Raw genomic sequence first — 15,486 nt, 5'->3', positions numbered from 1 at the left:
CGGCGGGAGCGCGGGGCCGCCGCGCGGGTGGTGGGGCCGGGGTCCCCCTCGGGTGCCCCCGCGGGGGGGAGGGCACCGTCCGCCACGCACCGACGGGGCAAGGGTGACCGGTCGGGGTTTGGTTTAAAACAAAACAATAAAACACCGAAATTCCTCTCTGTCACACTTGAAGTTACCTGACGGCTTTGGTTGGCTGAGCTGTTGTGTGGATGTTTTGTAATCGGCTTTCCCTAATGGTTTTGAAACACTTGAAATACAGTTAAAAATAGGGTTCAATGCGGTTCGTTTCCTGGATTTTGGCCCCGCTTACAATTTCTGCACAAGGAGTCTGAGGAAATGTTAACGGACAGGGCACTATGCAGGCTCTGAGGATGTCAGGCCTCTGGTTTATATCTCTGTTAGATACTTCCTGTGTTTTGGGGCATATTACTTAACTTCCCAATCCTGTGAAGAGCAGTACTACCTGTTTTGCTAGGGTTAAGTTGGTAACATTTCTGAAACATTTGTAGAAGGTAGAATAAAATATGCTCTAACAATGCAAGGTATTTTGCAGATTTGAGTACTGTAGGCTTTGAAGTCGGAGCGAATTGCCAAATGTCATGCATCAGGTCTGTTCCAGAGGTAAATATAAATGCCAGAAATGATCTCCTCATTCAGTGCTTTAGTTGCTGAAGATTGTTTCAGCTCAGCTTGGCTTTCCTGAGCATGTCTGTGTGGTCAGTGTGGGGCCTCTCATTTGTGAGCAAAGACTTGTGGTTCTGTGAGGTGCTGAGCGCACGAGGTAAGAGCTCCCTGCTGCTCTGAGGGAAGGTCTTACTCTTTCCCTGCCTCTGGCAGGGAGAGCCAGCCTGCGCTGAGCTGTTTTTGATCACTGGCTCACAGAGGGGTCCAATTCAACTTTACCTCACCAGAAAAGACCATCTCTTATCAATTTTATTTATTTTTATGGAATTAATGAGTCGAGAAGTTTGACAAATACCAGAGTTCATGCTGAATAGATGGCCAGAAAGGAGAAATCTGGAAGGAGCCTTTCCCTACTGATGTTAGTGAGAGGTTAGGTTGTTTCCTCCCTCTTATGGAACTATCCCCTCACCTTGCTGAAGGAAGACAAAACTCGGTGATATAAGTCTATTCTGCACCTAAACAGCAGGGTGATTAAATGCTTTGAGTAATGCAAGCCTGGTCTTAACTTTCCTGAGTAAGGAGAAACTGTCAACTGGTTGAGAAACCTGAATACCTAAAGAGGGGAGTTAAACAACACTTTCTTTTGGCAGCAAAATGAGGTTAAAAAGCTTCTCACTGACTTTTTATCACCCTGATTGTGCTGTTGCTACGGTAGATGCAACTGAGTTGCCCTGTTATTCCTGCCATGGAAAAAAAAAGTCTTTATGGGATCATTTCAAAAACTGGCTTATAACATGGCCCTAGAAACAGCGATATCAATGCAGCTGACAGGGAAAAGTGAACTGCAGTGTAAGGGAGAGAGGAGAGGAAAGGAGTGGCAGGAGACAAGATTTTTTTTTTTTTTAATGGGATTTGGTACTAAAGAGGTTGTTTGTGAAGCTCTACTATAACTCACTTGAACTTCAAAAAAATGTTTTTTTTCTTATGTCGGTCACTAAACTTAGTTCCAAATACTAAATTACATAGTATAGCTCTCTTTTTTGCTGAATAGCTCACATCTCTATATGAGAGAGAGAGAAGCATTCTGGTATCTGGAACACCAGCCAACCACAGAGATTGGTACTTTACAAGCATAGATGCATATATTTACTGTTAAGAAGTGAGTGGGGATATTCAAAAGCAAACTTTTTATATGTTGGAAATACTGAAACACACATGTCTAAAGCAGAGCTGGGGTTAGAGTTTTTATTTTCTGATGTGGTTTTGTTCTTCAGTTACTTAGTTCTTCCTCAAGTCATAAGTAATTAACTTTTCTTTACTGTATAAGTACACCTATTACCTCATCTAAATCTGTAGTTTTAATAATGTTCATGATGAAAAATTGCTGATGCATTTAAAATAGAAACTCTGTTCTTAATACAAAAACAAGCCAACTTAAAGTGTAATGCAAATTCAAAGTGACAAAAGTCTTAAAAATACTGAAGTCCTTGTAACTGACTCATGGCTCTAACATAAGTGCGTGCTCTAGTGTTTTGTTTTGTTCCCTCAAGACAATGTAAATCCAAGCTTTAAAAATAACTGTGCTATGGAAGCGTCAAGGAGCGTAACCTCACTTATTTTGAGGAGATACCTGGAAAGGTTTTAGTGCAGAGCTAAAGGTTTTCCTTCTGGAAGTAGGGGCTATGTTTCCTGAAGGATTATAGTGAACTATAGAACTAAGCTTCTACTTTAAAAAGGGGGATGGACAACAAGAATCTCTGACAGCTCTTGAAGTAGGCTTACACAAACTCTTAAGTTGAAGTCCCCTGGTAAAGGAGGATCAACGGGGGGGGGGGAGTTCCATTCTGATCTTTGTAACTACATCAATATCGCTTGCAAATTCAAGTTTGGAGTTTTCAAAAAGACAAATTTATGCCCTATTATTATACTCACAACCGATTTTTAATCAGGTATTGAATCTAGTGCTTCAGAAGTTGCCTCAACAGCCTAACTGCTGATACAAAAATCTCTCCTAATAATGAAGAAGAGGCACTACATAAGAGTGTAATAACAGCTAAAGCATTTTTTTCTATAACATCAGTTCAAGGCTAGTAAGAATAATACTTAGTTGCACTTGCACTCAAAAAATGGTGCATTTAGGGAAGAGGTACTGCTTGGAGGCATAACGATTTGAGGAGAGCAGGAGCAAGTGAGGATTGTAAGCTTTTCTTTTCCGCTCACTTTTCTGGTATTGGAAGGCCCAGGAAAAGTGTCTGGCCCTGAAAGGCATTTAGATTGGCTTTTACCACAGGATGAATTCTCAGGACAAGAAATTGTTTGGATGGAAGGTTTTCAGAGTATTATGGGGTTGTTGATATAGCAAGGAGTGTGTGACAGCTGGGAGGAAAGGCTCAGTTCTTATTGCTAGAGACTATTTACACAAATATTAAATAATTCAAATAGGATTTTCTGTACTTGGAGATGTGTGCCCTGGAGTGTTCTTTGGAGGATAAAAATGACTTTGTAAGTTATGAAGCGAGGCCCTGATCTGTTGGACAGTTGATCATTTTCTGGGTGGCAATGCTGGAATTTATCCTTCATGAATATTAGTTATATTTTTTAGAAACTGTAATCTTATAAAACACATTTTATTCTTCTTTTAAAATCTATAGAATGAAAAGGCATCTCTAACACTGTATCAGGTAACTGATGGATTCTCGTAAAATAATGTAGGTACACTGAGAAAAATTAGGGTTATTTTTTGTTGTAATAATGTTTAGAGAATCTGTTGGGCTGGGAATTATAGGAACTTACAAGGAAAGTTATTTTTTGTCTGAAGAGTTCACAATTAAATATGCTACTTACTTGGAAAGTTAAAGAGATCTAAGCATTTTTGCTTCATTGCTTTTGTATTATTGGGCATAAGTTTTATGTCAAATATCAGTGATGTTTCCTTGCATTTTGTGATCAGAAATTGACATGCTGCTTAGCTTTGTGGACAAGCTAAACCTTAGCTGCAAGATGTTTCATATCTAGCTAATATTCTGGAGGAGTATGTCTCGAAAGATAAGTGAAATAATTCTTTTGTTCTGCTCAGCATAGGAAAGGCCTTAGCTGAATATTGTATCAGACTTTGGGACACTCCTTCAAGAAATGTATGGACTAGTTGGGGAGAGTCTAGAGAAGAGTAACAAGGATGACCAGAAGTCTTGAAGATCAGAGCTTTCAGGAAAGATGGAGAGAACTGGGGGGGGGGGGGGGGGTGTTATTTTTATTTTTAAGTTGTTGTCAAATCTGATGTGAAGAATGCAAATAACTTGTTCTCCAGGCTTGTTGTGGTTACTGCCAGAAATAGTGAGTTTAAATGGTAGCAGAGAAGATGGTTTCAGGTCACTATTAAGACTTTTTTTTTTCTTTTTTAATGACTAGAGGTGGTAAAGCATGAGAATGTATCTTCCTAACTCTTTCAGAAAATTTGCATTAATAGATTCTGTCATCTCCACAGGCAAATGTTTGCCAGGAATGATGGCAGGCATAGAAAAGATGATCCAGGCATAGAAAAGATGGACAGTTTGATAACCTCTCATCTTTTTTTCTTCAGGCTTTTTATGATACTTGGCAAGGTAGATTGAGCATTTAGAACATAACCTTGAAATAATTGAGTTCTGTGGGGGTATTAAAAAGATTTCTTCTTATGATGTTTATCCCAAGAGGCAGTAGGATTAACAGCTGTGTTCCCTGGTAGCCTGTTTGATTACACAAAACTTATCTGATCGACTTGTAGTATTTTTTGAAAAATTTTGATGTCTCAGAGGCTTGTTTTTGTCTGTATGGATATCCCCAAATTGGTTGGATACAAATGCTAGATAATGAGTTTTCTGTGATTTGATATTGATACTAAGCCACTAATGCTATTTCCATTTGTACTTTGTAGTCTGTAAACTCAAAGACATCTTATTTTTAAAGCTGTTCTAGTATCTTTCTTGATGCTTGTTTTAGCCAGAAAAGGCAATTGTTTTGCTGTGTGCAATTAAAAGTACCGTAGATGCGAACAAATTTTCTTTTTTTTGTTAGATGTCTTATGATGATAGCTATATTTTAAAGTAAACTGAAAAAACTTGTATGCTTCAAGCTCTGATATTCCACTTTGTTTTGTTATTTTGTAACAACTGTAAAGTTCAGTTTTATTAATGGCTATCTATAGAAAACTTGACTGCATGAAAGGTTTTGGAGAGAATTTCAATTAGTAGGAAATTTAATAATTTTATAATTTTATTTGTATTCCCAGAGGAAGCAAAACAGGTTTCAAATTATCATCACAAAATTGAAAATTCTCTTCTAGCCCAACCTTACCAGAAGCTGCTTAAGGTTTAAGAGTTCTTTGGAGGTACTTTCCTGCTAAGCGTAAGTTTTCTGCAGTATATTTTCAGTTTGAACATTTCACTTATGAAGGGCAATGTAATATACAATATAGTAGAAATACTCTATCATAACAGTAGTCATTAATGATTAATGCTGTTCCCTATCACTGCAGTTACATTAAAGTTAATCAAATTGTGCTTTGCCACCAAAAGGGTGAAGTCTTTGCTACTTCCCATACCTGCTTGTGACCACTCTGCCCTACCTACTGTGTTGTGTCAATTTTGTTACTTAGATCCTTTCCCAAGTTGATTCAGCTCACCAATGCTGAAGAAAACTGTTACCTTTTTTTGCTGGGTTATTTTTCTGCAAGATTAGTGAACTGAATCTCCTCAAGGGCTCTGATGAGCTCCAAAGCTGTTGCAAGGTATGTGACAGAAGTATGTGGTTAGGGAGAGCAGTGGTAGTGCGGTGTGGTTTTTTGTTTACTTGTTTTTAAGAATATCTCTGTCCAGGAAACTGCACTGACCTTCATTTTTATAGGTGAATGAGAACTCTTGTATAATTGAAGTTTTCTTAGCTGGACTTGTTAGGTTGAGATCCTGACACATTAGATCTTCGTGGTCTTGAGTGTCCTGTGTTGTAACAATCTTCCTTAGTTTCTCTGGAGTACTTCTGAGTGTATGTTTTACAGAAATACGATTATGTGTCATAGCTTTGGCGGTGTGCCATGATGAGTGAAGGTCCTCTGTGAGCTTCTTGTACCGTAAGTATGCTTTCCCAAAAGCTTTGACCACGTGAGAGCTCCAAGTACAATATTTTGGTTTTGGAGGTGTGAGGTGGTTTTCATAATTTTCATCTGTTCACACATCTGTGAACACAACTACTTTCTCATAGCTAGCACAGGAATTACACAGGTGTCAGTATACAATATACATGTTTCTTCACTTCATTTTTTTCATCCCAATTGCTTTTAAGCTTTTTGGGCATATAATGGAATCCTCTGAAGCTCAGAATCTTCCCTCCTGCTCACAGCTTCTTTTCAAAGTGATGAAATATGTATTTCATGCAACTGATTTCCTTTACAGTGACCAGCTCTCAAATTATACAAGATTCCTTGCTACAGAATTACATTTCTTCTTTTTTTTTTCCCCTGTTTAAACTCCTTGCTCCGAGTGTTTGATATGTTACTCCACCTTTTTAACAATTGTGTTCATGAGGGAGTTGCAACAGTGCCTTTCTTTACTGTATTTCTGATAATATTTTATGGATGTGGACCTTAGCAGAAAAACATGAAAAAAACAGCGTCTAATTTTCAACCATCCCTGTTGTCCAAAGGTGCTATCAGTTCAGGGATAATTCTCCAGGAACAGTGCTCACTTTATCATTCTACCTTGAAACTCCAGTCCAACATTAACATTAAAGATCAGAAATCAGAACCAGTGCTCTTTTCAAAATGGAGTTTGTTGTGCAGTGCAGATACAGTGCCCAGTATCAAATGACTTCTCCAAACTGTCAATATTGCATTTAAGATATCATGGGAGCCTGTTTGGGGATGTGAGGCGGGGTATTTGTTGTTACAAGTTTCTGATTAAGTGTAATATTTTTATGGTTTCCTCCAAATATACTTTCTGAAAATGTATTGTAAAAAGGAGGTTTTAGTTCTACATGAAGTGTACCAACTTCCTTTAAAGTCTTGCATCTAGGAGGCAAGCAAGTTTGTTAATGAGCAAGATATACCTATTGTTTAAAAATATGTTGCATAATTAAGTTGCTAGGATTTTTTTTTAATGCAAATGGGGATACCAGCTGTAATTCCTCCAGCTTTGGTGCAGAGAGGCCCCTTAAACAGCGTAGTCATTAGTAAAACTGTTGTTTAATATACTGATAAGTACTACATACTTTTCAGATGCAGTTACATTGTGTTTAGTCAGCATTTTCTGACCATTCGGAGTACAGAGTTGGTAACTTTTTTTAACTTTATCTCTGATAAGGGGATTATTTTGAGATTAGACATTTCTGAAGTTTGAGTAGCATGCATAATATTCTTATCTCTTTAGTACAAGTTATTCATTGGTAATGCTTGAAAAGCAGTATAAAATCAACATGAAATAATTTTTTTTATTTTTGACTTTAAAAGGTTGAGAGTAGCTACTATGTGTTTGGGAAATCTGGGTGGTTGTATGTTAGTGTCTCAGTCTTTGAACTGGTTTTGTAAATTTATTCATTAAATCTTAATAGGTCAAACATTCTCTCTAATTAGTTGTAAGTAATGTAGATTTAAATGTGAGCCTTTAGCATCATCTGAGGTAGCTTTCAGAAAGGATTTCTTTTAATGTTCTCATAAGTTTCTTGGAATACAATTTGTTAGTGCTAGTAAATACTCTTGTGACTTTTTTTAATATTGGTAGCTGAAAATAGATATGGCTTTCCCCACTCTCTAGATTCAGTAGTTATAGGTTAAAAGCCTTGCAATAGCTTTTCTGTGCTAAACAGTTTACCAGTTTGATAGTGGAGTCAACTGAAAATATCTTTTTCAGCACTTTTTTTTTTCAATTTTCTTAAATGGACAGTTCTTTTCACCCCTCTGAGTGCCTGGAATGTGCTGAAACAAAAAACTAATAGATGATATTCTAAATCTCTTTCTAAAAGAAAGGGGGAAGATATGGTTGTGTTTTGTTTTGTTTTCTTTCTAACAGTCTCTAAAATGAGTGGCAAGAAACTGATTCTGCTTTTTAAATTATTTCATTTTTCTTTTTGCATTTAGGGTCAGTAGGCAGCACGGTCTGTTGTGTAAAGTGTGGAATACCAGTTAGGAAAATGTGGTTTTTATGGTAGTTTATATTTGTGACTGTTTTCTGTGATTGTGGGCAAATTACTTTGCTCATACCTGTTTTCTTATTTGTAAAATGCATATGTTTGCCTTCGTTTCAGGTTTTGAAACAATAAAAATAGGATACCTTAATTACTCTGTTGGATCACAGACAACAAAAACAAAAAGAATTTGAGTATACTTGTATTCTATTAGTAGTTCCAACTGACTCTTTGCTGTTTTACTTACTGCTTAGCACAAAACACGTGCATGCTGTAATAGTAATTCAGTGGTGGGATATTGCAGAGGGTGTAACTACTTATTTTATGGATTGATAGCATTAGCTTTTAAATAGGTGCTGATCATGTTTTCTGAATACTTTAACTGTGCGCCCTGGGAAGGGGAGAGCAAAGTAGATTCTGTAGTTCAAGAGGGACTGAGTTTTTGTTCTGTCACTTTAATTAACATGACCCAAGCTGTTTAAGAACTCTGCTTGACTAGTGTTTGCTTCTTACGTGCAGTTATTGTAATTAGCTGTTTGGCTGCTTGCTTTCCATCAGAAATATGATTTGTCTTCAGCTTAAGGTGTGGGGAGAAACAGTCTGGCATAGGCACAATAGTTTTTCAAGTTCACCAGTGTATGGCTTTAACACTTGATTAGAATCTATGGTAGTTACCTCTCTGGAGCAAAAATTTTAGTTAGGAATTCCTCGAGTCAGGAAATTTGAATAACTTTTTCCTTCTGTTTCTTAAAAGTATATTCTACCTATGACAGTCTAGGGAGAAGTTCATAAATAAAGGCGAATATAGCGACTTGTACCACAACTTGGTCTACACATGAGCCTTATGATTGCTGAGTTAGTACCAAAGTGAATAAATAGGTCTAATGCCACACAAAAGCCTTAAGGAACATGGAATAATAGATTCAGTAGGTCAAAGAAAGCCATTCAGCTGGTGATTGGTGATTTAAATGAAGGATACAGGCACCTCCTATTTTTTACGCTCTTCTGTTCTACTGTGATAGTAAACATTTGTTACTTTTCTTTTTATGGTGCTTGAAGCCAAATTCTACTTTCCAGCAAGCAACAAAGATGGCAGATGATGGAAAAAGTGGGGAATAAAAGTGAACTGAAAATACAGGCATACCTCGGAGATATTGCGGGTTCAGTTCCAGACCACTGCAGTAAAGCAAGTCACACGAATTTTTTTGTTTCCCAGTGCATATAAAAGTTATGTTTACACAATACTGTAGTCTATCAAGTGTGCAATAGCATTATGTCTAAAAAAAACAATGTACATATCTTAATTAAAAAATACTTTATTGCTAAAAAATGCTAACCATCATCTGAGCCTTCAGCAAGTTGTAATCTTTTTACTGATGGAGGGTCTTGCCTTGATGTTGATGGCAGCTGACTGATCAGGGTGGTGGTTGCTGAAGGCTGGGGTGGCTGTGGCAATTTCTTAAAATAAGACAGCAATGAAGTTTGCCGCATCGATTGACTCTTCCTTTCATGAAGGATTTCTCTGTAGCATGCGATGCTGTTTGATATCATTTTACCCACAATAGAACTTCTTTCAAAATTGGAGTCAAACCTCTCAAACCCTGCTGCTGCTTTATCAACTAAGTTTCTGTAATATTCTAAATCCTTTGTTGTCATTTCAACAATGTTCACAGCATCTTCACCAAGATTAGATTCCATCTCAAGAAACCACTTTCTCTGCTCATCCATAAGAAGCAACTCCTCATCTGTTAATCATGAGATTGCAGCAATTCAGTTACATCTTCAGGCTCCACTTCTAATTCTAGTTCTCTTGCTATTTCCACCACATCTACAGTTACTTCCTCCAGTGAAGTCTTGAACCTCTCAAAGTCATCCATGAGGACTGGAATCAACTTCTTCCAAACTCCTGTTAATGTTGATATTCTGACCTTCTCCCATGAATCATGAATGTTCTTAATGGCATCTAGAATGGTGAATCTTTTCCAGAAGGTTTTCAATTTACTTTGCCCAGATTCATTGGAGGAACCACTATCTATGGCACCTATAGCCTTATGAAATATATTTCTTAAATAATAAGACTTGAAAGTTGAATTACTTCTTGATCCATGGGCCACAGAGTGGATATTGTGTTAGCAGGCATGAAAACAACATTAATCTCGTTGTACATCTCCATGAGAGCTCTTGGGTGACCAGGTGCATTGTCAATGAACAGTAATATTTTGAAAGGAATCTTTTTTTCTGAGCATTAGGTCTCAACAGTAGGCTTAAAATATTCAGTAAACCATGTTGTAAACAGATGTACTGTCATCCAGGCTTTGTTGTTCCATTTATAGAGCACAGGCAGAGTAGATTTAGCATAATTCTTAAGGGCCCTAGGATTTTCAGAATGGTAAATGAGCGTTGGCTTCAGCTTAAAATCACCAGCTACATTATCCCCTAACAAGAGAGTCAACCTGTCCTTTGAAGCTTTGAAGCCAGGCATTGACTTCTCCTCTCTAGCTATGAAAGTCCTAGATGGCATCTTCTTCCAATAGAAGGCTGTTTCATCTACCTTGAAAATCTGTTGTTTAGTGTAGCCACCTTCATCTTAGATCTTCTGGATAACTTGCTGCAGCTTCTGCATTGGCACTTGCTGCTTCGCCTTGCACTTTTATATTATGGAGATGGCTTCTTTCCTTAGGCCTAATGAACCAGCCTCTGCTAGCTTCGCTCTTCTGCAGCTTCCTCCCCTCTCTCAGCCTTCATAGAATTGAAGAGATTTAGGGCCTTGCTCTGGATKAGGCTTTGGCTTAAGGGAATGTTGTGGCTGGTTTGATCTTCTATCCAGACCACTAAAACTTTCTCCCTATCAGCAACAAGGCTGTTTTGCTTTCTTACCATTCGTGTGTTCACTGGAGTAGCACCTTGAATTTCCTTCAAGGACTTTTCCTTTGCATTCACAACTTGGCTCACTGTTTGGCACAAGAGGCCCAGCTTTTGGCCTGTCTCTGCTTTCGACATGCCTTCCTCACTAAGCTTCATCATTTCTAGCTTTTGATTTAAAGTGAGAGACGTGCAACTCTTCCTTTTACTGGAACACTTAGAGGCCATTGTAGGATTATTAATTGCCCTGATTTCCATATCGTTGTGTCTCAGGGATTAAGGAGGCCCAAAGAAAGGGAGAGAGACAGGGGAATGGCCGGTTCGTGGAGCAGTCAGAACATACACAACATTGATCGATTAAGTTTGCTGTCTTACGTGGTTCGTGGCACCCCAAAACAATTACAATAGTAAGATCCAAGATCACTGATCACAGATCACCATAACAGATATAATAACAAAGAAAAAGTTTGAAATATTGTGAGAATTACCAAAATGCGACACAGAGACACGAAGTGTGCACATGCTGTTGGAAAAGTGGTGCCAATAGACTTGCTTTACACAGGGTTGCCACAAACCTTCAATTTGTAAAAAAAAAAAAAAAAAATATATATATATATATATATATATATATATATCTGTGAAGCGCAATAAAATGAGGTATGCCTGTAGATTGATTCAAACTACAACGTCCTGTTTAATGTGGGCTGTAGAAATGAAAGATGACTTTTTTGCACCGGCTCTGATGGTCACTGGGTCATTTACCAGGCAGTTTCAGCACACTAGATTGTCAGAAAACAACCTGGCTGAGAAGGTCCAGCCAAAAGCTTGAGTTCTGGAGCCAGCGAAAGGGAGGGAGGAAGGATAAGCAGCCAGGGCAGTGTGATAACTCCACCCACCTTCTAGGCTGAGGTCAGCTACCAAGGAACCACAGCCTAAGGTTCTTGGTGACAACTTCTTATAGAGAAAACTACTTAGTTGTGTTTCAAGGGTAAGCTTTATCACACTTCATCCATTACAATTTATCACTGTATTTCAAAACTTTTTTTTTTAAGTAATTATAAGAAACAAGGAACACTTCAAGTATGAAATCCTTTTGTTAGAGAGGAGGCAACTTAGAGGCAAAGGCCTCACAGACTGAAAGGCTATTTATTCTGTTTTAAGAGTAGAGCTCAATGATGAGCAATCTGATTTGCCTTTAGATTTAAACAATGGAAAAAACGATCAGTTGCAACTGATGGTTTGCAAATAAATCTGAGACACCTAAGAATATTAAATCAAAACTTAGTATTTGTAATAAATACCAAGATTTGGTGTGGAAAAATCCTTTGGTAAAGGAAGCAAATCTGTATTGAATGTGTACATCCTAACCAGAATCCCAGAGTTAATCTTTCCCTTATTTTTTCAATAGGGTTTCTGCTGTTACCTTCATCAAGGTCCTAGCCTGATGTTTGAGCATTAACTTGGTCAGATGTTTCTTAGGTTTTGGAGGGAGGGATTCGTTGTTTGTGTGTGTGTGACTTGTTGTTTTGTGCTTTTTTTTTTTTTTTTTTTTTTTTCAAGCAAAAGAACGGCGACCACCGAGATCTACAACCGGACCCCACACGACGCCTTTTCTTTGCTTAGAGGGAACGGTGTCACAATAGGGACAGTTAACCTGCATTTTGAGTTACAGGTGGATAGAATTGGCTTTTTTTCTTCCTAAAAATGTTTACTGTTAAATGGAAGGAAAATTTCATCTTGAAGCCTTCTTCATATTTTTATATTTGCTGTGCTTAAGACGGAGACCTGCTGCTGATCATATTACTGCATTAGCTGACTTAGTTATGATCAATCATCAGACAGGATGGTACAAAAAAAGTTGTATCTTTTCTTGGGGGCTTCCCTTCTTGAATATGTTATTGTATATCTTCATCAAGGTCATTCTTTATCATCAGTCTAAATAGATGTTTGCTGCCTTTAAACTTTTGTGGAAAGAGTTCCTTTCTCTCCTTTTCCCTTGGTTGCAGTAACTTCTATATATGCTGTTGTCTGTAACTTGTTTACTTTCCTATGAGTGGAAAATTTAACTGTCTCATTCTGAACTGTCTAGCTAGCCAACAGTGAGAATATACTGTCAAACTTTATCTCAGACATTTTAAAGGAGCTGTGATAAAGTGATTTGTCAACACTAATAAAAAGATGGGTGAGATAAACTAAAGAAGGTAGTCTCAATGTTGACATTTATGTCACTTTGTAAACTCTTATGTAAAACCTCTTGCAAGCTGGTTTTCAATCCAGTAAAGTTTTTCAGCTGTTAGTATTTTTCATAATGTTTGTTTTATACAAAATTTTACTACACTGTTGAAAATCTGATAAGCATGAAGAGTCAGCAGGAACTAGGAAAAATGCTAGGATGAACAGAGTGAATATGGGAACTGAGGGATACTTCAGAGATGGAGCAAAGCTAGACCCTGAAGTACAGGAAGAAGGATAGGAGTATCCTTCCCACTGTATGTGCACATTATGTTCATAACTACTGAATTACGCAGACTTGTTGTGTATGCAGACTGTTAGGTATGACTGCAGAAAAATGGAAGCACCATTTGTAAGAGACAGGCAGAGGGCTAGCACTGGTCCAGGTTGAGGAGAGAAAGCATTTGGGAAGGCATCAAAATGTGAGAAAGTGGTGATAGCCGTTTTTGGCAACAAAACTGGGAAGATGCAAGCCCTGCATCTTGACTTACAAACCCTGAGGTGGGGTGCTGAGCTATTAACCCCTTTCATATGTCCCCTTTCTTCCTTTTCGCTCCAACACATGCAGAACTTTCAAGTTAGGTAAAACATTAGTCCAGCCAAGAAAGATCTCATACATGTCAGCTTGCTGAAGTGTTTTCTGACAAAGTGGATGCTAGCTCAGCAGACCAAACGGCTGAATTAATTCTCTAAGAAAGAAGCCTCAAGAGACTGATTAGAACAGTATTGGATAGATATTGATGATTTTTTTTTCTCCTTATAAAACAGTTACCAAATCAAATTTTTGAATGACTTTACCTAGTTGGTTCTATCAAAGTATTCCTCATCTTTAAATTGTTTGATACAAAGTGTGATAATCCAAATGCAGGACCATTCTGTTCCTGTGCAAACAATGACTTTTTACGAGTAGAGTCAAACTCTCAGGTGACTTCCACCCAATGTGAATCATAGAGCTTAGAGCTGGGATGTGCTGCAAGATTTGGGGTCTGACGTCAGGTGCAAAAAGTACAAAAGATAGTTTGCTTTGTTCTGCCTCAAGCAGTGTGTTTTTGACAAATAGGGAAGGATGTAAAAGTTACTTTGTGACTTGGAGGCCCACAGGTTGCAGAGCCATAGTCTTCACCAAATAGAATTGATATAGGCTCCTGCTGTTTCTGACTTGCCTCTGGCTTGAAACAGGTCGTCATCTTTATTACATTGCAAGGGAGTGCTTATTTGCAAAATTAATGCACAATTAACCACAATGTGCAGATATAACTGGATATATTCCGGTACAGCTGGAATAGCTCAAGTCTTTTGGCCGTCTGTGTCCACATTAGCCTATGTCAGCTTCCTTGGTCCAGCAGCATTGAAAGGAGAATCAAATTTAATCTCTTACCACAGAGAATAGCCTTAACCTAATGCCATCAGATAAGACAGAATAGCTTCTTTATTCCAGGCTTTTTTGAAAATGGGTAAGGTCATCCCAGATGCAAAGGATTCATTACTTTTTCATGGAAATAGAATAAAACATTATGGTCTCAAAACGTGCTGCTTCCTATGGAAAGTGACTAGATTTGAGTGTGGAGAATACTAGATGCATTGCAGATCTATTTCAGAATACATTAATATTTCCAGCAACTGTCTGTTAGGGTGGCATCAGTTTTTTGTCTTTGTGCAAGATACTTGGCAGTTGTGGTTATATGGTTTCATACAGGTGCAACTCCCCTCTAACAGCAGTGTACTTACAACAGTACTTACAAGAATAACGGAAAAAATAGGTCTGTCCCTTTCTTAATGACCAGAAGGCTTCTGCAGTTTTCTTTTAGTTCTAGAGAAAGTGCGAATAAAGTGTGGATAAAAGGATCACTAGGAGATCTCAAGGAATGATATTAATGGGCACACATTTAGCTTGAAGAACTTTTTTTATTCTGTTGTCTAGAAGAAAGCTCTTTAGTCCAGAACTGATTGTTAAAAGGATTCTATTCTTCATGGTTTTGCTCTCTCTGTTGTTAGCTAGTTCTTTTCTGCTCTACTGGAATACACTTTATATGTATTCACACACATTTGTATGTACACACACACGCACGCACACACACACACAAAGTATTTATGGAGAATGAGACCATCTTTTTAAAATTTTAAAGATTTTTAAAAGAGATTCTCTGTGAGCAACAAATACTGGTTTGTTGTTGTTATGGTTGACTTGGAGTTTCTTCGTCTTCAGTGTACTTTTTAACTGTGTGAATATCCTTAAGATGATAGAAATCTATATTAAATTTCCCTGCAAGTTTCACTTATGGAAAAGCTCTTGGTTTAGTGCCTGGATGTGTAGCAGGTAATTCAAGGCACCCTTTCCAGCTGCTTGAACCAATGTTGTCTTCCGCTAGACTTTAACTTCACTTTCTTCAGACAGAGATGGTTTTTACCATAGTCCAGCAGCTGGCAATAAGATTCAAAAATTGTTTTACTTTCTTCATTAGTCATTCAGTTTTCTCTCTTGTCATGATACGAATTTTGCAGGAAGATTTCTCCTCTCAGTTAGAGGCTGCTGTCTTGTTCTCTTTCTAACATCTCCTAAATAGCATGTTTCTGTTCTGCATATTGTTACTATTTAGTTATATATCTATTTCTTTA

At 37.8% G+C, this 15,486-nt stretch overlaps 1 protein-coding gene across 1 annotated transcript in view; it reads left to right on the top strand.

Annotated features, from left to right (window-relative positions):
• BRAF (B-Raf proto-oncogene, serine/threonine kinase) overlaps positions 1 to 15,486 on the top strand; it is an 88,646-nt gene that overhangs the window by 802 nt on the left and 72,358 nt on the right. Inside the window, exons 2-3 of the mRNA XM_026083919.1 lie at positions 2,441 to 2,460; positions 4,946 to 4,964. Coding sequence (XP_025939704.1) covers positions 2,441 to 2,460; positions 4,946 to 4,964 — 39 coding nt within the window. The remainder of the gene's footprint in view (positions 1 to 2,440; positions 2,461 to 4,945; positions 4,965 to 15,486) is intronic.

The sequence above is a fragment of the Apteryx rowi genome, unplaced genomic scaffold (genome assembly GCF_003343035.1).
Source record: "Apteryx rowi isolate R43461 unplaced genomic scaffold, aptRow1 scaffold_62, whole genome shotgun sequence".
In the NCBI taxonomy this organism is placed as follows: domain Eukaryota; kingdom Metazoa; phylum Chordata; class Aves; order Apterygiformes; family Apterygidae; genus Apteryx; species Apteryx rowi.
This window is presented reverse-complemented; position numbering and strand designations above follow the sequence as displayed.